Raw genomic sequence first — 27,690 nt, 5'->3', positions numbered from 1 at the left:
TCACGACAGGATGCTCTTGATGCTCTGGATGAGGCACGAATTGCATCAAACTCATTCAAGATCTTAATTTTGGCGTCAGTTGCTGCTAAAGCTGTATTTATCTCCAGTGCTTGCCTTTCTCTTTTTATTTTAGCTCCCAGCTCCTCACTCTCTCTTTTTAGTTGAGCTTCCTGTTCCTCTAGGTGTTGTTTCTCTGTTAGAGCGGATGCTTGGGCCAACAACGCAGCTCTCTCCAATTCTGCCTTTAGTCGGGCACACATAGCAGACGATGATGCACGAGAAGATGTGGCTCGAGAACCAGAAGCTGCCTTGCTCTTGCCAGCTGTGACGGATACACTATCTGATGGCTGCACCTCATTGTTACATTTTTCTGCTTCTGCAATGCGTAGATGAGCCCCTTCTATCCAAGCCTTAGCACTGTCCACAAAATCGTTAAAGGCTTCAGCCCTAGGTTCAAACCATGTAGAATTATCTTGGTTCATTTCTTCTTCAGAAATTTGTTCCAGTATCCCTTTAACGCTGGTATGCAAGTCACAAAACTCTCCAAACAGACTGTTGAATTCCACCATCAATTGTGTTTGAATTACTGCTACGTTTTTATCATCACCTTCATCCATTAACTGGCACATCTGGTTCATTTTACCAGTTAGTTTAGCTAGCTTAGCCTTTCGTAAATTAGTGGCACGTTGCCATTTCTCTTCCAATGCCTTAGGTGTTAATTTCACAGCCCTTGCCTTCACAACCGTGGTTGCATCTTCGTTTTCGTGCTCAGCCATTCTTTGAGCAAACTGGCTTAAACAGTACACAGTCTGGGTATCACTGTCCACAAAGTAGAATGACTAACAGGCAGAAGGAATGCCCTTCACAATGATATCCAGGATAGTAAGCTGGCTCGTTAAGTGACACAACACCTGGCAGAGAGAGTTGAGCATAAACTTTACTCACGACCACTTTAACTTGGATGATTTGGAACTCTTCTTTCCTTGCGGTTTCCAATCCTTAAAGAATGTCCATTTATCCAAGTTGAGCAAGTTTTTTGACGAATGTGAGTGGTTGAAATTCAGAGGCACGTTTCTATACTTGTGTATATTCCTTGATAGAAAAACTTCACACGACTCCGTAGTAAAAATAATCACCAAAAGATTTATTCCAAAACCAAAAAGTGTTCCCTGGTTACAAAGTCATCTAAAGCAAGTTCTCAAACAAAAAGATATACTACGGTCAAAAAACTGTGTCGCTCTGACCTCCTTTAAGCATCAACTGAATCTGCACAGCACTACAAACACACACAGGTGATATACATCCTAATCAGCACTGCCCTGGGCACACTCAGGTGTTAGCAAATGTCAATCAGCACTGCCCTGGGCACACTCAGGTGTTAGCAATTGTCAATTAACTTCTCAGTTACACAATATGAGCTCTCTTCTTAAAGCTACAGTAACAGCATTCATTTTAACATAAAGATCCTCATCATGAATTAAACAACTTAACTTGTTTAAACCTTTTTTAACTTAGCTTATTTAACAATCATAAACTTTGATAAACATGAACTGTTTAGGCAAAATACAAAACACAAAATAAGCAGTTATTGATATAATAAACACAATAATCAAACTTGGCTCTCACATTTACCATTTGCACATGTATTCATTGATACAGTCATGTTGTTTGCAATTCAACTTAAATGAAGTCTGCAAGTGAGGCTTGAACTGACGACCTTGAGATTGTGAGGCACTCATTTAAGGGAGACGCCATTGGACCAACAGACAAGGAGCTGTGAAAAAGGGGATCACACAGATGATACAGTTTCACGCAAATAGCTGAAAAATCCTGGGTTTAAGTGTTTTTCAAACTGCTCAAAATTGCGGACAATCTAAGGGCGGAGCTTACTGGTCAAAGCGATAGATGTGTTCCTCATGAGTCAAGGCACAAGTGTAAGCAAGTTTCACGACTTTCGGCCAAACGAGGCATGACTTTTGCCTGTTTAAAGTTTGCATTTTCAAAAAATTGCTATAGCGCCCCCCTTTGGCCAATTGGAGTGAGATTGGTTTCAGTGATATTTGGAATGACTCTCTACATTACTGCAACGTTTCAAAGAAATGTGAGTCTTGCATGTATGTGTTAGGGGCAGATGAATAATTTTCATAAAACTGCAATAGTTAAAATCTATGGAATCCTGGGATTTTGGAGCAATCTGCACGAAACGTTTAACACTTGAACTTTGGACCTCTGCCGACATAATGATGGGAGCGGATTTTCCATAAGTGAAAAAATGCAGAAGTTAGGAGCCAATGGCTGTTTTTCATATAATTCAAAATGGTGGGCGATCTAAAGGTCAGAGGTCAAAAGTCAGACCACAAAAGTTGTCGGGCATGAAGAGACGCATGTGTGTATCGAAGTTTCATGGTTGTAGGTCAAACAGGGCATGAGTTGTACCTGTTCAAAGTTGGCACTTTCAATTGAGTGCTATAGCGCCACCCTTTGACGAATGAGTGTGAGAATTATTTCTTGGTAGTTTTTCATGAGCATCTACCATATGGCCGAGTTTCGTAAAAAGCGTATGCACGGTTAAGCCAGAACTGGCAAAAACAAGTATTTTTCAAACTGCTCAAAATTGCGGAAAATCTAAGGGCGGAGCTTACTGGTCAAAGCGATAGATGTGTTCCTCATGAGTCAAGGCACAAGTGTAAGCAAGTTTCACGACTTTCGGCCAAACGAGGCATGACTTTTGCCTGTTTAAAGTTTGCATTTTCAAAAAATTGCTATAGCGCCCCCCTTTGGCCAATTGGAGTGAGATTGGTTTCAGTGATATTTGGAATGACTCTCTACATTACTGCAACGTTTCAAAGAAATGTGAGTCTTGCATGTATGTGTTAGGGGCAGATGAATAATTTTCATAAAACTGCAATAGTTAAAATCTATGGAATCCTGGGATTTTGGAGCAATCTGCACGAAACGTTTAACACTTGAACTTTGGACCTCTGCCGACATAATGATGGGAGCGGATTTTCCATAAGTGAAAAAATGCAGAAGTTAGGAGCCAATGGCTGTTTTTCATATAATTCAAAATGGTGGGCGATCTAAAGGTCAGAGGTCAAAAGTCAGACCACAAAGGTTGTCGGGCATGAATAGACGCATGTGTGTATCGAAGTTTCATGGTTGTAGGTCAAACAGGGCATGAGTTGTACCTGTTCAAAGTTGGCACTTTCAATTGAGTGCTATAGCGCCACCCTTTGACGAATGAGTGTGAGAATTATTTCTTGGTAGTTTTTCATGAGCATCTACCATATGGCCGAGTTTCGTAAAAAGCGTATGCACGGTTAAGCCAGAACTGGCAAAAACAAGTATTTTTCAAACTGCTCAAAATTGCGGAAAATCTAAGGGCGGAGCTTAATGGTCAAATCGATACGTGTGTTCCTCATGAGTCAAGGCACATGTGTAAGCAAGTTTCACGACTTTCGGCCAAACGTGGCATGACTTATGCCTGTTTAAAGTCTGCATTTTCAAAAAATTGCTATAGCGCCCCCCTTTGGCCAATTGGAGTAAGATTGGTTTCAGTGATATTTGGAATGACCCTGTACATTTCTGCAAAGTTTCAAAGAAATGTGAGTCTGCATGTATGTTTTAGGCGCAGATGAATAATTTTCATGAAACTGCAATAGTTAAAATCTATGGAATCCTAGGATTTTGGAGCAATCTGCACGAAACGTTTAACACTTGAACTTTGGACCTTTGCCGACAAAACAAAAGCGGCGGAATTACCATAAGTGAAAAAATGCAGAAGTTAGGAGCCAATGACTGTTTTTCATATAATTCAAAATGGTGGGAGATCTAAAGGTCAGAGGTCAAAAGTCAGAGGGTGAAAGTTGTTCAGCATAAGGAGACGCATAGTGTATCCAAGTTTCATGGCTGTAGGTCAAACAGGGCATGAGTTGTACCTGTTCAAATTTGGCATTTTCAATTGAGTGCTATAGCGCCACCTTTGGACGAAAGATTGTGAGAATTATTTTTTGATTGTTTTTCATGACCATCTACCATATGGCCGAGTTTCGTAAAAAGCGACAGCACGGTTCAGCCAGAACTGCGAAAAGTGGCAGAAGAAGAAGAAGTGACAGAATACTGCCAATATCAAAACAGGTACAGAGCTGAGAGCTCTGTCCCTGTAATAATAATAATAATAATAATAATAATAATAATAATAAATATAGCTGCAAGCAGCGATAATACAGGGCCAGACATGGAAACTAGAGAGAGAGAGAGAGAGAGAGAGAGAGAGAGAGAGAGAGAGAGAGAGAGAGAGAGAGAGAGAGAGAGAGAGAGAGAGTTTGTGTGTTTGACAGCTTACTAGTGGCTCCATTTGACTACACAACACAGCCATCATGGGAGAGAGAGAGAGAGAGAGAGAGAGAGAGAGAGAGAGAGAGAGAGAGAGAGAGAGAGAAACATGGAAACTGCAGAGAGAGAGAGATAGAAACGGAATAGATGAGAGAGAGAGAGAGAGAGAGATACATGGAAACTAGAGAGAGAGAGAGAGAGATAGAAACGGAATAGATGAGAGAGAGAGAGAGAGAGAGAGAGAGAGAGAGAGAGAGAGAGAGAGAGAGAGAGAGAGAGAGAGAGAGACATATGGAAACGGAATAGTTTGATATATGAGAGAGAGAGAGAGAGAGAGAGAGAGAGAGAGAGAGAGAGAGAGAGAGAGAGAGAGAGAGCGCGCCATGGAAACGGAATAGATTGAGATTGTAGATCGGCTATTTTCACAATGAAGTATGTCATACGTTGAAAAACGTACTCTCAAATATGCATTTCAGGTTATCTTTACCATTTGCTCATGTATTCATTGATACAGTCATGTTGTTTGCAATTCAACTTAAATGAAGTCTGCAAGTGAGGCTTGAACTGACAACCTTGAGATTGTGAGGCACTCATTTAAGGGAGACGCCATTGGACCAACAGACAAGGAACTGTGAAAAAGGAGATCACACAGATGATACAGTTTCACGCAAATAGCTGAAAAATCCTGGGTTTAAGTGTTTTTCAAACTGCTCAAAATTGCGGACAATCTAAGGGCGGAGCTTACTGGTCAAAGCGATAGATGTGTTCCTCATGAGTCAAGGCACAAGTGTAAGCAAGTTTCACGACTTTCGGCCAAACGAGGCATGACTTTTGCCTGTTTAAAGTTTGCATTTTCAAAAAATTGCTATAGCGCCCCCCTTTGGCCAATTGGAGTGAGATTGGTTTCAGTGATATTTGGAATAACTCTCTACATTACTGCAACGTTTCAAAGAAATGTGAGTCTTGCATGTATGTGTTAGGGGCAGATGAATAATTTTCATAAAACTGCAATAGTTAAAATCTATTTCCTCCTGGGATTTTGGAGCAATCTGCACGAAACGTTTAACACTTGAACTTTGGACCTTTGCCGACAAAACAAAAGCGGCGGATTTTCCATAAGTGAAAAAATGCAGAAGTTATGAGCCAATGGCTGTTTTTCATATAATTCAAAATGGTGGGCGATCTAAAGGTCAGAGGTCAAAAGTCAGACCACGAAAGTTGTCGGGCATGAAGAGACGCATGTGTGTATCGAAGTTTCATGGTTGTAGGTCAAACAGGGCATGAGTTGTACCTGTTCAAAGTTGGCACTTTCAATTGAGTGCTATAGCGCCACCCTTTGACGAATGAGTGTGAGAATTATTTCTTGATAGTTTTTCATGAGCATCTACCATATGGCCGAGTTTCGTAAAAAGCGTATGCACAGTTAAGCCAGAACTGCCAAAAACAAGTATTTTTCAAACTGCTCAAAATTGCGGACAATCTAAGGGCGGAGCTTACTGGTCAAAGCGATACATATGTTCCTCATGAGTCAAGGCACAAGTGTAAGCAAGTTTCACGACTTTCGGCCAAATGAGGCATGACTTATGCCTGTTTAAAGTTTGCATTTTCAAAAAATTGCTATAGCGCCCCCCTTTGGCCAATTGGAGTAAGATTGGTTTCAGTGATATTTGGAATGACCCTCAACCTTTCTGCAAAGTTTCAAAGAAATGTGAGTCTGCATGTATGTTTTAGGCGCAGATGAATAATTTTCATAAAACTGCAATAGTTAAAATCTATGGAATCCTGGGATTTTTGAGCAATTCGCACGAAACCTTCTAATCATGAACTTTGGACCTATGCCGACATAAAATAGGGAGCGGATTTTCCATAAGTGAAAAAAATCAGAAGTTAGGAGCCAATGACTGTTTTTCATATAATTCAAAATGGTGGGAGATCTAAAGGTGAGAGGTCAAAAGTCAGAGTGTGAAAGTTGTTCAGCATGAGGAGACGCATATGTGTATCCAAGTTTTATGGCTGTAGGTCAAACAGGGCATGAGTTGTACCTGTTCAAAGTTGGCATTTTCAATTGAGTGCTATAGCGCCACCTTTGGACGAAAGATTGTGAGAATTATTTTTTGATCGTTTTTCATGACCATCTACCATTGATTGATTGATTGATGTACTTTATTTAGTAAGACATGAGAACAACAGTACATGGAAGTACAAATTCACAATACAAGGTCTACTAAACTGGAAGACTCATAAAAGCACAGAGCTTGTTTCAAATGAGTTCCCCATGCACACAAATCATGATGACATATAAGAGACAGACAGATATACACAACTACTATAGAATGTCATACAATCAGTTTACAGGTTACTGGTATGAAGAGTGAGAAATATGTACAAAAGGAGAAGGAGAGAGGGGGGGGGGGGGGGGGTAGGGGGGTAGGTTAGGTTAGGACTTAGACAGGGGCCATTTTCCAATTGCGGCCTCCTGAAGGTGTATCTTTAGGGCTGTTTTGAAAGAGAGTAGGGTTTTACACTCCTTTACTCCTTTTGGTAGGGCGTTCCACATTTTTGATGAATAGCATGAGAACGAGTTACTTCCCTTTGTTGAGCCAAAAAAGGGTTGGACAAGGCCGAGTTTCGTAAAAAGCGACAGCACGGTTCAGCCAGAACTGCGAAAAGTGGCAGAAGAAAAAGAAGAAGTGACAGAATACTGCCAATAACAAAACAGGTCCAGAGCTGCGCTCTGGCCCCGTAATAATAATAATAATAACTAGAAAAAGTGCTCCTCGGAGCACAACTCTCCGCTGTTGGGAATGTTGGGAATGTTCTATCTGTATAAGTGTCCTATCCGTCCTGTCTGTATAAGTGTCCTATCCCTCCCGTCTATATAAGTGTCCTATCCGTCCTGTCTGTGTAAGTGTCCTATCCGTCCTGTCTGTGTAAGTGTCCTATCCAATTGTTACAGTATCCGCCATTTCTCAACCATTTCGTGATTGTTCCTGTCTTACCTCACTCTTACCAGACTTGTGTTGGGAATGTTGGGAATGTTCTAATTCTTATGTTCTAACTGTCCTATCCATCCTGTCTGTATAAGTGTCCGATCCGTCCTGTCTGTATAAGTGTCCTATCCGTCTGTATAAGTGTCCTATCCGTCTTGTCTGTATAAGTGTCCTATCCGTCCTGTCTGTATAAGTGTCCTATCCGTCCTGTCTGTATAAGTGTCCTATCCCTCCTGTCTGTATAAGTGTCCTATCCGTCCTGTCTGTGTACTGTAAGTGTCCTATCCGTCTGTGTAAGTGTCATATCCCTCCTGTCTATATAAGTGTCCTATCTGTCCTATTTGCCAATTATGTATCAGCCATGCAGCCATTTCGTGATGGTTCCTGTCTTACCTCACTTTGGCAGTGGCAAAGACACTGCCAAAGTGATGCCATGTATTTATACAATATTTCACCGTATTGTCACGTGTCACGTGAGGCTTGACCAATCGGTGTGTCATATTTAGAAAGTGAAAACAAAACTCTCCTACGGAGAGTAATAATAGTATGAAGTTTATATTATAAGCTTTATTCACATAAACCCACAACATTACAAGATCATGGAAAGACAGGCAAGGCCAATTTATACGATAAGATAACACATTATAAAAGGAGAATATAGCTGCAAGCAGCGATAATACGGGGCCAGTGAATAGAGAGAGAGAGAGAGAGACATGGAAACGGAATAGATTGAAGAGAGAGAGAGTGACATGGAAACAATAGATTGATGAGAGAGAGAGATGGAAACATAATGGTTTGATTGGACATCTCAACCTATTGCCATTGACAGGAATCAAACTCTCGACCTTCGGATTCACAGGCTGAGACACTACCTATAGGGCTATAGCTTTGTCCAGGCTGAGGTCATCTGTTGAAGATAAAAGTGAACCAGTGAAAGCAGCCGATCTACAAGCTCAGAAACACGTTGCTATCTGAAAAGTTTTGAGATTGTAGATCGGCTATTTTCACAATGAAGTTTGTCATACATTGCAAAAACATACTCTCTCCAAGAAGCATTTCATCCTTACCTTTAACAGTTGCACATGCATTAATTGATACAGTCATGTTTTGTGCGATACAATTGAAAAGTAACCAGCAAGAGGTGAGGTGAGACACAGAGAGAGAGAGAGAGAGAGAGAGAGAGAGAGAGAGAGAGAGAGAGAGAGAGAGAGAGAGAGAGAGAGAGAGAGAGAGAGACACACACACACACAGACAGACAGACAGACAAACAGACAGACAGACAGACAGACAGACAGACAAACTGGATATAGAGAGAGAGAGAGAGAGAGAGAGAGAGAGAGAGAGAGAGAGAGAGAGAGAGAGAGAGAGAGAGAGAGAGAGAGAGAGAGTATGTCATACATTGACAAAAAATACTCTTGTTGCTATCTGAAAAGTTGTGAGATTGTCCATCAGCTATTTTCACAATGAAGTATGTCATACATTGACAACAATACTTTCGAATAAGCATTTCATGTTATTTTTAACATTTGCACAAGTATACATTATTTGATGCATTCATGTTGTGTGCAATGCAGCTTTAATGAATCCTGCATCAAGTGAGGTTTGAACTGGCGACCTTGAGATTGTGAGGCATTGATTTAAGGGAGACGCCATTGGACCAACAGACAAGTAACTGTGAAAAAGGAGATCAGACAGATGATACAGTTTCACGCAAATAGCTGAAAAATCCTGGGTTTAAGTGTTTTTCAAACTGCTCAAAATTGCGGACAATCTAAGGGCGGAGCTTACTGGTCAAAGCGATAGATGTGTTCCTCATGAGTCAAGGCACAAGTGTAAGCAAGTTTCACAACTTTCGGCCAAACGAAGCATGACTTTTGCCTGTTTAAGGTTTGCATTTTCAAAAAATTGCTATAGCGCCTTTGGCCAATTGGAGTGAGATTGGTTTCAGTTATATTTGGAATGACTCTCTACATTACTGCAACGTTTCAAAGAAATGTGAGTCTTGCATGTATGTGTTAGGGGCAGATGAATAATTTTCATAAAACTGCAATAGTTAAAATCTATTTCCTCCTGGGATTTTGGAGCAATCTGCACGAAAACGTTTAACACTTGAACTTTGGACCTCTGCCGACAACTTCTAGGCGGCGGAATTTCCATAAGTGAAAAAATGCAGAAGTTAGGAGCCAATGGCTGTTTTTCATATAATTCAAAATGGTGGGCGATCTAAAGGTCAGAGGTCAAAAGTCAGACCACAAAAGTTGTCGGGCATGAAGAGACGCATGTGTGTATCGAAGTTTCATGGTTGTAGGTCAAACAGGGCATGAGTTGTACCTGTTCAAAGTTGGCACTTTCAATTGAGTGCTATAGCGCCACCCTTTGACGAATGAGTGTGAGAATTATTTCCTGGTAGTTTTTCATGAGCATCTACCATATGGCCGAGTTTCGTAAAAAGCGTATGCACGGTTAAGCCAGAACTGGCAAAAACAAGTATTTTTCAAACTGCTCAAAATTGCGGAGAATCTAAGGGCGGAGCTTAATGGTCAAATCGATACGTGTGTTCCTCATGAGTCAAGGCACATGTGTAAGAAAGTTTCACGACTTTTGGCCAAACGAGGCATGACTTATGCCTGTTTAAAGTCTGCATTTTCAAAAAATTGCTATAACGCCCCCCTTTGGCCAATTGGAGTAAGATTGGTTTCAGTGATATTTGGAATGACCCTCAACCTTTCTGCAAAGTTTCAAAGAAATGTGAGTCTGCATGTATGTTTTAGGCGCAGATGAATAATTTTCATAAAACTGCAATAGTTAAAATCTATGGAATCCTAGGATTTTGGAGCAATCTGCACGAAACGTTTAACACTTGAACTTTGGACCTCTGCCGACAACTTCTAGGCGGCGGAATATCCATAAGTGAAAAAATGCAGAAGTTAGGAGCCAATGACTGTTTTTCATATCATTCAAAATGGTGGGAGATCTAAAGGTCAGAGGTCAAAAGTCAGATCGTGAAAGTTGTTCAGCATGAGGAGACGCATATGTGTATCCAAGTTTCATGGCTGTAGGTCAAACAGGGCATGAGTTGTACCTGTTCAAAGTTGCCATTTTCAATTGAGTGCTATAGCGCCACCTTTGGACGAAAGATTGTGAGAATTATTTCTTGATAGTTTTTCATGACCATCTACCATATGGCCGAGTTTCGTAAAAAGCGACTGCACGGTTCAGCCAGAACTGCGAAAAGTGGCAGAAGAAGAAAAAGAAGAAGTGACAGAATACTGCCAATAACAAAACAGGTCCAGAGCTGAGCTCTGGCCCCGTAATTAGGATAAAATACAAACTAAGTATAAATATATTTAAAAAATCAATTACAATACAGAAGAGAGAAAAAACACCACAATAAAAGGCAGAGGCAAACAGACAGGTTTTTAACTGTGATTTAAAATAACTAGGAGTGGCAGTTTGTTCCAGATATGTGAAGCATAAAACAAAATGCTGCTTCCCCACATTTATTTTTTGATTCTAGGAACAAAAAAACAGATGTTTCCCAGATCACCTGAGAGGTCTGGATGGTTCATGATACCAAACAAGATCAGAAATGTATTTTGGCCCTAAACCATTCAATGCTATAAATAAACCAACATTGTAAACCATTCAAAGCTTTATAGACCAACAGTAGTATTTTGAAATTGATTATTTGCCACACAGTTTTAAGAACTGCAGTGATATGCTCCACTTCCAGGGAAAGAAATACAAAGTAGATCATATAAGATACAAATAAAAACATCAAGAATCCAACAGCATCAGATCACTGCAGTGCATGTACCATTTTAAAAACTGAAGAATAAAATATCCATTTTAAGGCTATCGATGGGAAGGTTCCACCCTACCTTACATTACTATTAGAATGGGAAAAAAAGCACTTACCAGACCCGCTCAAGTGACTGGCTTACACTTGAGGTTCCACCTTCAGTCTGAACTGGGGAAATCTGCTTTCTCTTTTGATGCTCCTATTTCATGGAACACTCTACAACTCACGCTAAAAAATAATGCCCCAATATCCTATGGACAATCACCTGCTCTTAAATCTCCCTAACTCACCATGTAATTGTTTTTAACTTACAAATGTTCTGTTATGGTTTATTTTGTTGTTTCTGTTTTTATACCTGTACAGTATGTGCCTTAATGGTTGATTTTTGTGTATGTAATCTCGTCAGCATTGCAAATGAGGGTAAACCTCAATGCTCTTTTCGAGAATAAATAAAGGTTTCAATCAATCCAGAAAAAGAAAAGCAAACTCCCTGAGTTTCATTGTATCAAACAGAGTGAATCCATGAAGAGAATCATCATAAACAATGATCTGTGTTCCTGATTCTAGGGAGTGTAGAGCAGTGGTTCTCAAAGTGGGGTCCATGGACCCTCAGGCGGTGACTCTGTGGACGCCCCTGAGCAAGCAGGCAGGCTCTATTGGCTAAGTGGTAAAACAAATAATAAATACATTTAAAAAAAGGAGACCCGGGTTCAAATCCCAGATGGGACATTAAGATTACATAGTGCAGCTTTGAAAATAGGTTCATGTTGCAAAGCTTTCAAATGCTTTAATTCACTCTTGGTTTGTTGTTTAACTCCCATTTCTGTGTTCTTACAGGCTTAAACCAATCTTCCATGGTCTATTGACCCTTCTCTGTTGTGCTCTCCCCTCATTTCCCTGAAACTAGTTGCATAAGTGTGAAAGCTCGGGAAACATCATTGTTTCCACATGTCAGGTTAGGCCGTAAATAATCTCTCAAGAACAGATTCTGCTCTGCGTTGGAATCTGTCGTGAAGGTTCGTCATAACATGTACACACTGGCCTACAAGTGGGCGTGCCTTCAGATCAGGAAGTAGGCCGCGCTTTACCCAATCAAATGTAGTGGGCGGGATTCACGTGTTTCGGTTTCCTTGCGCACGTGTGCTACGTCGTCATTGTCCCAGAGCCAACTGACTAGTAGCAAACAGCAGAGGTCGCTGTTTTTCCTTTTCAGTTGGCGATGGGTTCCCAGATTGGGCCGTAAGTGGCTGCCTCAGCTGCAGCATATCACTAAGATTACGATCCCGCTTACAAATCATGTCAATCATCAATGAACTGGCCTCGTTTCCCTTTCTCCGCACCATGTCGATAACTTGCCGTGCTTTGTCTTGCCTGAGATGTTTCCCCATGGCGGTATCCATTTCTTCATCAGTGATAACGTCTTTATCCAGAAGTTCGTCCAGCAGTTCATGCAGGATGGGCTCTGAGATTCTTTGAATAAACTCCATCCTCACAGTCTTCAGCTGGTTCTCCGCTCCTTTGACGATCTGGGTCAGTACTGCTTTTTCTTTTTTACAAAAACAAAAAACATACTGGGTTTTGTGATGTTATACATTGGTAGAATCTGTTTTATTTGCCTAAAAGAGTCCTTTTTACTTTGCGTGTTCAACATTGGAACTATATGATTTTGGTTTAGCCAGGTTGCTAGGTGGCAGTGTGACGCTGCCACGCAACACCACAGACAGACCATGTGCCTGTGATGAAACACTCCTTTCTACTTCCTTACACACAGCACGACTGTAAAAAAAACCCCGATAAAACACAATCCAAAACAGATAATTTTGTCCGAACGGAGTGGTTATGGATACTTCAGAAATAGTCCTTGGTTTCCCGAGGATTGAATAGCCTGTTAATGGGAGTGAGTAATAGCGTACGCTAAGTGGGGAGTGTCGTCACACATTTAACATTTTCCCCTGTTTATATGGAGATGCTATATATAGGCAGAGTGGTTTGAACTATTTGACATAATAATAATAATGATAATAATAATATGGAGATGCTATAGGCAGAGTGGTTTGAACTATTTGACATCATAATAATAATGATAATGATAATATGGAGATGCTATAGGCAGAGTGGTTTGACAGATTTCCACACTGGGTGGTGGTTTCACTTTTCTGCGTCCTGTGTTAACGCAAGGCACATATGGTCAAATGTTTTGACGTTTTCTGCAGGGAGCGTTTTTGTGTAAACAGCACCTTAAATTACACCAAGTGGAATTCTTGTCAATAGAAGTATAAGCTTTTGGTTTTTAACATAATTTAATATAAAGTAATGACACGAAACTGAATGCATCGTCACTCAGAATTCATTACAGAATTAATAGAAGTAGCATCATGATCACACGTTTGAAAGAGTAAAATGGTTTCACTCACGTTTCTCGTCTGCCTCTGTCTGTCTCTGGCTGATCTTCTCCAGTTCACTCTCCATCTCTTTCATTTGAACTGTGAGCTTCTGTACTTGGTTGCTCAGGCTCTGTTGTTCCTGGATCAGTTTCTGTTCCTGACTCTTACTGTCCTTCATCTCTTTGATGGTGCCTTCTCTTTCTTTCATCTGAACTGTGAGCTTCTCTGCGTGGTCTCTCTGGTCCTGGGTCAATATATGCTGCTGTCTCTTGCTCTCTTCCATCGCTGTGATGGTGTTGTGCAGTTCTCTCTCTCTTTTCTTCAGTAGAACTGTGAGTTTCTCTACTTGGTCGCTCTGGTCCTGCTGGTTCTGGATCCGAGGGTGACTCCTCATCTCTTTGATGGTGTTTGTTTGTGTCACAGCCAGGAACAGTGATGTCTCTTTTATAGAACATATAAATAGAACATAATACGTACGTTTATATGAACCACAGTATCAATATCCTTTAATATCCTCAATTCATTTTATATTCTCTCTTTCGATTGTAGTCACTGCAATATTGTAGTCTTGAAGGAAATAGAAATCTTTTCTAACTCTCTCCAAAGTTTACTAACTCTCGAAAGGGTTTTTATTTTTCTTGTCTCTTGTTTTTCTGTCTGACAAAGTCAATTGAGAGTTAACTTAATTTATTTCATTGATTACATCATCTGGAGTGCTGAGTCGTCAGCGAACAAGAACAGATTTCTAGCATTATTTTCAATAGAAGACAAACAGTTAAATACTCACTGTCAGGTGATGCTGTTGTTGGGCTACCTGTTCCATAATGACGTCCTCCATTTCCTGCCACCATCTCCTGTATCTTCTCCAACAGCTCTGTGACCTGACTGTCATCAACCCTGATCTTATTGTTGAAGACATGATACCTGTTCCCACATTTCTCTACAAGCCTCTGGAGGCCCTCTCCACCACTTTCAATGTGCTGCTCAATGGATTTACCTTCTAGGCAGTCTCCAAAGGTGAACAGTATTAAAGTGCGTCTCCACACTGTATGACTGAGAAGCTGCATGTGTTCCTCTAGGCATTTACACTCATCAGCAGTACACGAGGAGCCTGCTATTACAACCAGGAGGAGAGCATGTGGTCCTGGGGGACATAGAGATGCACTACGAACTATCTCCTGTTTGATCAGCTCAGATGTTTCATTTATAGAGGCATCATAAAACCATCCGGGAGTGTTGACCACAGTGATCTGTCCTGACCCTGCTACAGCTCCCTGTCTCTTCTCACACTGAGCTGTACTCTCTAAATTAAACCTCTCTGGACCCAGGATGGTGTTTCCTGATGAACTCTTCCCTGAACCTTTATATCCCAGAAGTATAATTCTCATCTCTGACAGATGGAGGTCATCACCTGAAATATAATAAATAATACATTAGATGTGTGTGTGTGTGTGTGTGTGTGTGTGTGTGTGTGTGTGTGTGTGTGTGTGTGTGTGTGTGTGTGTGTGTGTGTGTGTGTGTGTGTGTGTGCATGCGAGTCTACTTTCAACCATTTGAAAATGGCAGACCTACAAGCTCACAAAGCGTTGCAACGTGCCGCGCTGTGAGCTTGTAGGTCTGATATTTTTGATGCGCAACACCGTGGTACGACTAAGCATACCACTTATAAGACATCAGGCTTTACACAGCTGCGTTTCTTTCCTCCTGATCAGCGCTGAGTACAGGTCTTCTTGGTTCGCTCGGGTATTACACATAATAAACAGTCCCGATCGGTAATAGAATATGAACCAACCGGACACAATTCACATCAATAAAATGGTGATGTAGGTTACTGCATAAAAAGGTTGAATGACATGTAAAGCCCCAAGTAGTACACTCTCACGCCTCCTGACTTTATTCAGTTCTTGATATAGAGATATTAAGAACTGATGTAGAAATTCTTTAGGAAACTATAAATGTATCCCGCAGCGCTAATGTACAGAGGTGTAATGATCAGTTGGGTGGTTCAATCACTGCACGTACAGTATCTGCAAACAATTATTATTATATGGCTGATTAATTTATTCTTTGGACGAAAAATTACAATCTTATCGGTCACGTTGGCCGGTCCAAAAATTGGCTATAGTGGAAACCCTGGTCCCTGGCACAACATAATATGGGGGTCTTTGACATGAAAATATATGAGAAGCAGTGACTTACAGTAAACTACAGTAAAAACTAAAAGTTGTCTCACACACATAGTTCAGATGCACAACTTCATGAAAACATTTTCAAGTGCATAGGCTTCATGTAAATACATATTAGATGTTATTAGTAAATAAAACACCTCGTATATCATTGCTCTCAGGCAGAAACCTTGTATCTCCATGTTTCAAATGTTATTTCATAAATTAACGCCCTACTTCATCATACAAGAGTGTCACACAAAAGTAGTGAAACAAGCAGATCTACAAGCTCACAACGCGTCGCGATATGAGCAAGACATCGCAACGCCCAAACTAGATTATAATAGTTTGGGTGGATTTGCTAGTTTTTATTCGTTTTTATTTTGGAAAGTTCCAATAGTTTTAGTTCGTTTTGATTAGTTTTAGTGTTAGTTTTAGTTTTTTAATACTTTGGGTTATTTGTCAGTTGCAGGATTGAAAAGGGTCACAGTAAGTATTGTGTAATAAAAAAAACGTAAAAGATAGCATTTAAAAAATGTATTCAGTTACAGATGAACCACCAACCATCCACAAACAACTGTAACAGTCCACAAGATAGCAGCCTTAAGTGCAAAATATTCTTTCTGAGGTGTGCCTTGTACAAATCAAAATATTTTCAATAATCTTTATCAGTGACTTCTGTGCTGTGAGTGGTGAACAGAGAATAGTAAACAGGACTCAAATTACACTTGCAGCACATAAAAGAACACCAAAAAGTTATTATTACTTAGTTTTATAAATCTCCTGTAAATGTGTTGACGTGTTTGTATTTGTCTTTATGGTGATCAATGATTAAAAAGTCATGCTGTGTCCATGTACCTGAGAAGTGTATTAGTGACAGATGTGATTTCGATTAAATAATTACATACCCATCATTGACCTGATGCTCTCTCGTTCTTTCTTCACCATCATCTGTCGTTGTGTTGCTCTTTCATCCTGTGTTCTCCTTTTCTTCTCAGTCTCCTCTAACACTCTTCTGTCTAACGCAAAAAAGCCTCCTTTATCTCCTGCCACCATCTCCTCTATCTTCTCCATCAGCTCTGTGACCTGAGTGTCATCACCCCTGTTCTTATTGTTGAAGACTTGATACCTGTTCCCACATTTCTCTACAAGCCTCTGAAGGGCCTCTCCTCCACCCTCGATGTGCTGCTCAATAGATTTAGCTCCTAGGCTGTCTCCCTTCGTGAACAGTATTAAAGTGTGACTCCACACTCTCTGACTGAGAAGCTGCATATGATCCTCTACGTATGTACAAACATCAGCTGTGCATGAGTCTGGCACATCTATAACCAGGAGTAGAGCATGTGGTCCTGGGGGACACAGCGATGCACTAAGAACTAGCTCCTGTGTGATCAGCTCAGATGTGTCGTTTAGAGAGCGATTCCCCCACCATCCTGGTGTGTTGACCACAGTGACGTGCCTCCCTGCTACGTCTCCCTGTCTCTTCTCACACTGAGCTGTTCTCTCTAAACTAAACTGCCCTGAACCCAGGATGGTGTTTCCTGATGAACTCTTCCCTGAACCTTTATATCCCAGAAGTATAATTCTCATCTCTGAGGGAATTGCACTGGGGCCTGGAAATAAAAGAGGAATAGTCATAAATGTACTCAAAATAATTTAAAATTGTAAATATTCAGGACAATATTATCTCATCAATCATTTATTTGTTAACCTGAATGTGAGGCCATCTCTTCATCTATTCTTCTTCCTAAAAGAAAGAAGGTAAAAACTGACTGAATAGATTTATTTTTTTGCTATTCAGTAACAGTAATATATCATCACTGTTGAGTGGAAACCGTGTATGTCCAAAACCGTTACTTTATAGGAAATGGAGGAGAAAAAAAGAGGAAAAAACTTTGCCAATGGATCCAACGTATTTATTATTTAGTAACAAGCTCATGGTAATACTTTTAATGGTTCAATATTTATAAAACCCACAGAAAAATACGAATTGGCCTGTTATAGTGCCACCATGAGGCTGATTTGAACATTTTTCAGTGGTATTTCTTCCTCGGCCTAGTGAGAATGTGTATGCAAAATATCATGGAAATTGCATGCAGTGTTCATGATTTGAGGCATTTTGTTCAAAACGGACCAATCCAGCAAACTTTGGAAGCCAATCTTAGCCAATCAGGATAAAACATGGAAAATTGGACAGATCCGTGAAAATCACATGACTATAGAGATACTGTGTACCGATTTGTGTGTTTTTTGGACAAAATCTGTAGGAGTAATATAAAAGAATGTGTTTTGCAAAAACCTTCCTCATGGTGGCGCTATGACAGGCTGATCTGAAAAATTCGGGGCAGAGGGAGTGATATAAAAAATGTGTTTCGCAAAAATCGGCCTCCTGGTGCTATAACATATAATAGGCCCATGTGAAGAATTTGGGGCAGAGGTTCCGAATTGGCATCCAGGGAGTGTGTGTGCAAAGTTTCGCTGTGATCAGGCCAACAGTGCCGGAGATTAGCTGTTCACAGGACGGACGGACGGACAGACAAAAAAGTTGTCTCACACACATAGTTCAGATGCACAAATTCATGAAAACATCAAGTGCATAGGCTTCATGTAAATACATATTAGATGTTATTAGTAAATAAAACACATCGTATATCATTGCTCTGAGGCAGAAACCTTGTATCTCCATGTTTCACAACAGTGTGGGTTCATTTGGGGGTCATTTATTTTGTCAAGCTAGAATACTTGTCTAGGTCCAGTTGCAAATTACAGACAGGTGCTCTTTTATGGCTGTTTTGAAGGAGGGTAGGAGGGAGTCAAACTTTTTGATGGCTGGTGGTAGGGCATTCCACATCTTGGTCCCTTGTCCCTCAATACCCTGAAGTTAAAATTTTGGTAGTTTTTATTAAATGAAACCTACGAGTGTGAGACTGCTTCCCTTCACTATTTGGACATGTTAATTGGTGTTAATTAGTGTAAATTGTGTCCAGTCTTACTTTGACCACTCATGGTTTAACTGGATGTCTTCAGTCCAGGTGTGGTTGAGAATCTCTGTCCACTCTGGAGACAGTCATCCTGTTCACAGTCACACACACACACACACACACACACACACACACACACACACACACACACACACACACACACACACACACACACACACACACACACACACACACACACACACACACACACACACACAAGCCCACAATGTGTCACGCTGCGATACGTTGTGAGCTTGTAGATCTGCTATTTTCGGTGCATGACACTGACAGTTTAAGTCAGGCATAATTTCAACCATGCCACTACTGTATAACACATCCTGGTTGCCATAGTTACACTGAGCAAAATAAAATAAGTAATACTAATAATCACCACACCTAAACACCTCTGGTCTAAATATCTGATCCTAACTCTAAACCCAACCTATATATTTTCCTAACTGTAAGCCTAACTCCTCAACATATTTTTAACCATAAAAAACTGTTTCTCCTCTGAAGACCAAAGCCAAATTCCAATAGGCTACTCTAACTTCCACACTCGTGTCGTCCACTCGCTCCTTAGTCCCGCCTCCGAGCGAGGAGGAGAGGATTATGTGAGTCTGGAGGAATCAAGCAGTCTGACTCTGGACTGATGGACACATTCCAATTCCTCACATATCTGCCTGCTCGCTTCTTGTCCTGTGTGCTGTATTTCTCTCTCAAATGCTTATGAATGGAGCTGTTTGACATGCATTCTCCCACACCATGCACAACAAACAGCATGATTATGTAAATAAAAATCAACCCATTATTTAATGTGTTGCTTCAGTAGCTTTGATCACTGTTATTCATATTTATAGAAATTCTCTTCAATATCTCAGACAGTTCAATGCATGCACACACTGCACTATGTATACATTTAGGATATGAGCTGATCAAAGTTACGTTGTCTCTAAAACATCCCTTTGAAGTCCGTGACACGGCACCAGAGCATGTGAGCGGAGTGGAGCAGGACAATTCTTAACGTTGCGGGGAGTGGGTTTATAAAAAGTAAGGAGCGAACTTGGACGAGGACCACCTGCCGCTCCAAGCCGTTCCGGTCGGTGCCGCGCACCACATGTTTGAGCATGCCCGGTCGCACGTACGGACAGACACAAAGAAATCCAGAAGTGCACAGCGCACGTCCCTGATCAAGATTTAATTCAAATGTGTCCGCAATCCACACAGTATGTTTATAAATTCACAGTGATGTAATGTTACTGTAATGTTATATCAAAAAATGGGAAGGCTAGAGACCAGAGAGAGAGTGAGCTCCGCAAGTTGCTTGGAGCGTCTGGCAGCGAGTGTACATACAGTGCTAACTACAGCCTGTTCATTGAAACTACACACTATAGGTGTCAAGGTCAACAATGACCTGGCATCTGTCTACATAACATGCTATCTAAATTACATTTTAGCCTTTGCATAAGCCTGCAAGGTCGTCAAGGCTAGGGCCAGTGCTACGGGGTTAAGGTGGAGTGAAGAGGTGAGTCTTCAGATTACGGCGTAATATTGGAAGTGAGTCTGCAGTTTTAATTGCAATAGGGAGTTTGTTCCACAGTTTGGGAGCCAGAAGGGAAAAGAGTCTGGTAACTGAGCCAATGGAGGGATTGGAGAAGGGGGGAGACATGTGAAATGTTAGGCTAGTTGAAGATCTAGCGTGCTAAGGCATTCTGGATTATTTGGAGAGGCTTAAGTGCACATACCGGGAGGCCAGTAAATGGGTTGTCATGGCATCAGCCGCAAACAAATCTGTCAGCTCTATATATGGGCACAAAAGGGGGCGTGCCCATATATGGGCATTTACTGATGACGTTAGCAATCGGCACAAAGGGGACAAGGCCTACAGAGATCTGGTTGTCCAGAGCCACAGATCTGACCACTATGCCCATATATGGTCATGTACATATATGGGACCGACCGACTTCAAACTCGCCGCCTGCAGTAGCAAGGACTCGAGGGAGTGCGGTGCCCGCAAGCCCCCAGAACCCATAGATTGCATTGAAGTGCATTGGACATGCTGGCCATTCATAGGTACTGCAACTTAAAATGACCTGGGGCCACTGTCACGAACGAGCGAAACCGGTTTCCACCAATGGGATCGACTCACGAGCTTGTGCACGAGCTTGCACGTGGGGTTGCGCATGGAGGTGACGCAAAACGTGTCACCTCCATGACGCATAACGTGTCACAGAAGCCCCAAATAGGCCCCGCCCATCACACTTAACAACCCGGAAGAAGGGGTGATTTAGGCACGCCCTGGGTGAGCAACTCAATGCAAGTGGATGGGCGGGGATTTCCGGTGCCCTCTCTATTATTTTTAATTTTAACTCTATGGGTGCCCGCTGTCGAGTAGTTCAGATATCCAGTTGTCCAGAGCCTCCGATCCAACCAATATACCCAAATATGGGCATTTCAATATATGGGCATATACTGATGACATCAGGGATCTACATATACAGTATGGGCATAAAAGGGACCGAGGACTGACAGATAGAGAGATCTCCATATATGGGCATATCAGCATGCCCATGGGCATATACTGATGACATCAGGGATATCCATATATGGGCATAAAAGGCACAAGAACTGACAGATACAGAGATATCTATATATGGGCATATCTGTCAGATCGGCGGTGCGACGTAGGTGTCCGAACTTCTAATAAAATACAAAAGTAGCCAGATGTTGTTGTCAATTAAGGATCTAAATCAGTTTCCATTATTGAAGTGGCCTGCACCTTTGACTCTATAGATTAGAGGAGGCTTTTATGACTAAAATCATTACCAGCCGCTCCTCCATACCATCACAGAGATATAGGTGCCATCTACTTGTGTTTATCTTTAGCAGCCTAGGACATGTACATAGGTTGGTTGCAAGAGGCTTCCAACAACTGGGGATGTCAAAAAAGCAGCTAAACGGCTTGCAAAATTCTGTGCAATTTCTTCTATTATTGGTAGCCGCAAAATATGACGAAGACGCTGTTACTTGTGTACCCGTGTGTGTGTGTGTGTGTGTGTGTGTGTGTGTGTGTGTGTGTGTGTGTGTGTGTGTGTGTGTGTGTGTGTGTGTGTGTGTGTGTGTGTGTGTGTGTGTGTGTGTGTGTGTGTGTGTGTGTGTGTGTGTGTCATGACTGCCTGCCTGCTTTATTGCATGCAAAGAGACAGGAAGAGAGTGGAAGAAGCATTAAGGAAGCAGAAGTAATAGTGTGTTTACATAACAGCCTAGCCCTAGTTGATATGTGTTTTAGTATACAGTATAATATAAAACACTTACTTAAATTAATCTTTTGAACAACAGACTGAAGCAATTTGTTCTAGAATAAATTACAAAAAAGAAAAGTCACCCACATTATCAGAACACCAGATTAGATGGATTTTGTTGTAGTTTACATCATAAGAACACTTACCTACATTAACCTTCATAATGCTGCAGTCCTTGTGGTTCAGAATCAGTTCACTACAGTTCAGAATGTTCACAATGTGTTTCGCCTACTGTGTGTTCTTATGGTGCATGTTAGAGCTGTGTGTCAACTTACTTTCATTTCAATATGTAGAATGTCCTGGTCGTCCCTCCCCTTCCTCTATGATGCAGTTCACACTGTGATGACCTCACAGGTCATAAAGAGTCATTATGTAGAACGGCAACCAATCTGTCAACATGGAAGCTAATGATCCAACACAATAGACGATTAATTATATTATAATGTGTGAAGTTATTTCACTGACCAAATACAATTGAATTGATTTACATTCACCAAACCAAAGGGAGGGGTGATTTCCTACATTAGCCAGCATGCATTGTGCCTCTGACTAGCACTCTCTGTCCCTGTCGGTTGTAGTTCTGTGACAGTGGCTCTCAAAGTGGGGTCTGGGGACCCCACTTTGAGGGGGTTACAGGGGGTCCCAGCAAAATGTGATCTGCTTTTACCGAAACAATCTTGGAAAAATTGAAATAATATGATCTTGAATATTAGATCATATTATTGATCTAATAATATGATCTAATATTAGGGTGGGGGGGGGGGGGTCCTGGCACAACACATTTTAAGATGGGGGGGTCAGGGGCCGAATACATATTAATTTTGGGGGCCCTTGGCATGACAGTGTTTGAGAACCACTGGTTTACATTGCTGTTCTGTCTCAAATACATGAGGGAAAATACGGTAGAGTTGCATTGTATGGTTTCTTCAAATTGTCCATATAACACTTAAATAAACATAACATGTAATCTTTGTAACACCATCTTCAACTTCAATAATAAATGACTACGACCATACAGTAAGGAAGAATCTTGTTTTATCATCATAATAATTATTTCCATAAAAGTAAAAAAAGAAAAGAAAAGATGTGTGTGTTATAACTGTGTAATGATAGACCTACGTGAAATTGTGAAGTTGGCACCCCATATGATGAAAACATGAATACAAATGGTATCATTCTTTAGTGCTGGATTTGTGCTACATTGTGCCGTTAATGTTTAAATACCATGGGTTCCAATCGTTCAGTTCTGAGCCAAATGCCAAGTCTCCTGCAGGAGGCGTGTCCGAAGCCTGTCCTAGACGGGAGTCTACAGACTAATGATGACTGTACAATTTTGAGGTATTTGTTTACTTTACTTGAGTATTTCAATTCCTACTTTATACTTCTAATCCACTACATCTAAACCGGCCTTGCGGTTAGAGTGTCTGCCCTGATGTTACATATTTACTTTCAAATACATATAGTATAAATGCAATTACAATACAATAAAAACAATGTTTCAATCATTTCAGGTGCTTACGTCATTTTGCTGTGAGTGTTGGACTCAGGCACTATAACAATGTTTAACAGTGTAAAAAAAACATAAAAGAATACTTCTCTTTAATTGAAAAAGTTTACAGTATGACATATGTTTTTCCTTAGACCAACAAGTCTTTTTCAGTACTGCATGGTGCGGGTTTTAGTAATGAATGTGGTCAGTAGCAGTGAATGACCAGAAGGTGGCATCATTTGACTTTTAATGGAATGGCTGTGAATAACAGGTTGAATTTGGGGGAATAATAAAAATAGCCTTTGTCAGCCTTTGCCCTGCCTATATGTCAATGATCCCATGCACATGTGCAATTTTAGATTGACTGACTGACCGACCCACTGAGGAAAACAATGGATGCAGACAGGCAGCAGGCAGGCAGCACACAGGATGAACAAAATCACCCAATGGAATAATGAGCATATCTCTGCTGTCCGGCAGCAACCAGCTAACTCCAAAATGTTCATTTTTCAGGAAATGACAAAAGTAGGGCTGTGACTTGATTAAAAAAATTAATCTAATTTATTAGAGGCTTTGTAATTAATTAATCGAAATGAATCGCATGTTTAATTGCATATCAATATTTGACCTGAGAAGCAATTTCTTTTCAGTTAAAACAGATTTTGGTATATGAGTGAATCAATGAGTGAATGTATAAGTTTAAGCAACACAAAATAGTTCTGCACACAACCGTGTTTTTTCCATCAGTGAGTTTTTTAAATCTAAATTTCCCATCCACTGGGCCAAGCAAAGCAGTCTGATCAGCTTCTTGTCCCATTGTGTGCACTGGGGTGTGTTGGCTGTTGGTTGGTGCACTGGTATGATCGGTACGTCTGAAACTCGTCCAGTGAGAAAGGTTCTTTGGTGCATAAACTAAGCGCGATTAAAATGCGATTAATTTTTTTAATCAAGTTAATTTTCTGTAATTAATTAATCTAAATTAATCAGTTAAAGTCCCAGCCCTAGACAAAAGCAAAACAAAAAGTGGAGTTAGGAGGTTTTGTTCATCATTCATTAGAACAGCTAAATGGACCTCAAAGCTCACAATGAGGTTGGAGGTCAAAAGGGGGTGGAGCCTGGAGTCAGCTAAACCAGCTAGCTCCATCCCCCTTTGGTTGCGAACGCGGAAGGATAGGCGCGCGCCCAAGTGGAGCTTACTATGAAATCCTGCTCGGCTTGTGTGTCTGTCTGTCTGTCTGTGTGCGTGCACTGCCTGTGTGCAGCCTCCAGAGTGCGCCAGAGTGCCGAGCAGGGTTTCTCTCACACACACACACACACACACACACACACACACACACACACACACACACACACACACACACACACGCACACGCACACGCACACACACACACACACACACACACACACACATACACACACACACACACACACACACACACACACACACACACACACACACACACACACACACAGACGCCTGCACTACAGTGTGGCCATGAAGAACGCAGGAATGTAGACAATGCTCTGATTAAAATGCACACACCTGCAACATATTTCGAGCTGCGTTCGCTTCCAGCGTTTGCGCGTCTTACTTGTGCACTTAGCTGGTTTAGCAGAAAGTTTGCGGATCGAATGGAGTTAGCTGGTTTTGTCAGAAGCACTTTTTAATACTTTTAATTGGTTCAATAATTGTTTAATCAACACACAGACGTAAAGGGTGTTCAATGGCCCTGATTTATGGAAAAAAATGCAAAAGCGGAAAAATGGAGTTAGCTGGTTCCTGCCGGACAGCAGATTGTGTGTGATAGGCTCGTTATTTTATACTCACTTATAGTCAGGGTAAGTGATATTTTTTTCTTAAAAAAAAAAAAGATTAAAGTACATGGTGCTCGGGTGGCGCAGTGGTTAAGTCCCCAAATCCACCGTGGTGCATCCGGCTTTGTCGAGCGTTTACACGGGGTGCAGTACGTTAGTCCGACAGCGCATTCCTCCGACGGCGCAGCGCTCCGATGTTTCAATACTAAACCCGAACCAAACCCGCACCCTAACCCTAACCGCACGCGGATGCCACATAGTCGGAGAAAAGGTCTGTCGGATTAACGCATGCCTCCCGTTTACACGAACACAGTTGGTCCGTGTTTGGGGGAGGGAAGCCGGGCGGGGAGGAGGGTGATATCGATCATTGCATGTACTCCTACGGGCTGGGGCGGAACCTGTCAGCGGGGAGTGTTGGGCGGGAGGAGTAGAACGAAGGCTCTACGTCCTCCTGGTGGGGGCTCCTCACTGGCAGGTGAGTCAGTAGGATACAACAGCAGTGACAACACAGAAATGTGTGTGGGGAAATATTAATTGGCATAACAACTAATTTGGGGAGAAAAAGGGGTAAAACATTATTGGCTACTCTAAATCAAAAAAGAAAAAAAAAAGATTAAAGTACTATTTTCTGATAGTAATCATTGCTACAGAGCGTTTGTTCGGTCACAGGGCTCTCTCCAGCTCTTTAGTAAACAGAATATAGTACATTTTCAGGTGACATGGGAGACTCCTTTTACTGAACAAACACTGACTCTTTAGCAATGAGTACTATCAGAATATACTGTAGAGCTATTTAACACTTATTTTAACCAAAGTAAATCTTACCCTACCTTTAACTACTTTGATATAACAAGCCATTCAGTCAGGAATGTAGTGCTACTAGAAGAAACGGAGCGCACAGTATAATGCACATCCAACAGACACATACCGCTCTATTCTGGGGCGAGTTTGCTTAAACCGCTAATTCCTGATTTAGGACTAGGCAAGAGGCGTTCCCCCGCAAAATTCGGTATTCTCTGCCACCTCCCTCACCCGCCAAACACCTGAGCTACCCCTTACATTATGCATAGGTGTGGTTTGGGCGTTACATTGATAAAACCATTCACCGTGCCAGAAGCCATTGCCTTTAAGAGAAGACTGCGCTAGCCGTCATCCCCGATCCAATATGTGCTCTAGCCTATCTCCCTGTCTGCACTGTTGCCTGGTCTGATTATTATAAGCCACATTGGGCTGGCTTTCCTTCATTTATTTTTATTTTATCCAAATACATTTTTATATTAATTTGTAGCCTATTGTGTTCACAATAACTTGTCATATTAGACAGATCCGGAATAGTAATAATTAATTAATAAATTATATAGACAATTGGCAAAAACCCTGAAGTTTTTAGACTATGGTATTGATCTGACAATTGGCAAAAAGTCAGAAATTGGAATGTATGGAAATTGGGTTTATGCTACAACTTACTGCAATAGAATGAAGTTTTATGACTATATGAAGTTGAAGTTTTATGACTATAGTACATTTATTAATCCATCCATCCATCCATCTTCAACCGCTTATCCGGAGTCGGTCGCGGGGGTAACAGTTCCAGCAGAGAGCTCCAGACTTTCCTCTCCTGAGCAACATTAGCAACTTCCTCCTGGGGGATCCCGAGGCGTTCCCAGGCCAGTGTGGAGATGTAATCCGCCCATCTGGTCCTTGGTCTGCCCCGGGGTCTCCTCCCAGTGGGACGTGCACCGAGGACCTCCCTAGGGAGACGCTCGGGAGGCATCCGTACTAGATGCCCGAACCACCTAAGCTGGCTCCTTTCCAAGCGAAGGAGCAGCGACTCTACTCCGAGTCTCTCCCGGGTGACCGAACTTCTCACCCTATCTCTAAGGGAGATGCCAGCCACCCGTCTGAGAAAACTCATTTCGGCCGCTTGTACTCGCGACCTTATTCTTTCGGTCATGACCCACACTTCATGACCATAGGTAAGAGTAGGAACGAAGATTGCTCGGAAGACCGAGAGCTTTGCCTTCTGGCTCAGCTCTCTTTTCGTCACAACAGTGCGGTACAGCGACTGCAATACCGCTCCTGCTGCTCCGATTCTCCGGCTGATCTCCTGCTCCGTCCTCCCCTCACTCGTGAACAAGACCCCGAGATACTTAAACTCCTTCACCTGGGGCAAAGCCTCATTCCCTACCCGGACTGCACAATCCACCGGTTTCCTGCTGAGAACCATGGCCTCAGATTTGGAGATGCTGATTTTCATCCCAGCCGACGCACACTCGACTGCGAACCGATCCAGTGAGATGTCCAATGTAATTAATAAATAAATAATTACATCATGTTGCAACAACGCTCCGCCTCCTACAGGCAGCCATGGACCTCCCGATGGTCGACCACAGGGCTGGGCCACCCGATACACACGTTCTCAGTCCATAG

At 41.7% G+C, this 27,690-nt stretch overlaps 1 protein-coding gene across 1 annotated transcript; it reads right to left on the bottom strand.

Moving 5' to 3' along the window:
• On the bottom strand, positions 1-27,487 carry LOC311041924 (GTPase IMAP family member 8-like; the record flags this gene model as incomplete). Its single annotated transcript, XM_084052407.1, has 7 exons — positions 1-24; positions 12,468-12,673; positions 13,542-13,952; positions 14,299-14,922; positions 16,585-17,289; positions 19,214-19,274; positions 27,191-27,487. 7 exons carry the CDS (start codon positions 27,485-27,487, stop codon positions 1-3), a joined length of 2,328 nt encoding a protein of 775 aa, XP_083908533.1.
• Positions 27,488-27,690: the final 203 nt, after the last annotated feature.

The sequence above is a fragment of the Gymnoscopelus microlampas genome (genome assembly GCF_963454915.1).
Source record: "Gymnoscopelus microlampas genome assembly, chromosome: 3".
NCBI lineage: Eukaryota > Metazoa > Chordata > Actinopteri > Myctophiformes > Myctophidae > Gymnoscopelus > Gymnoscopelus microlampas.
The sequence above is the reverse complement of the archived record's forward strand: the minus strand, read 5'-3'. Positions and strand labels throughout refer to the sequence as shown.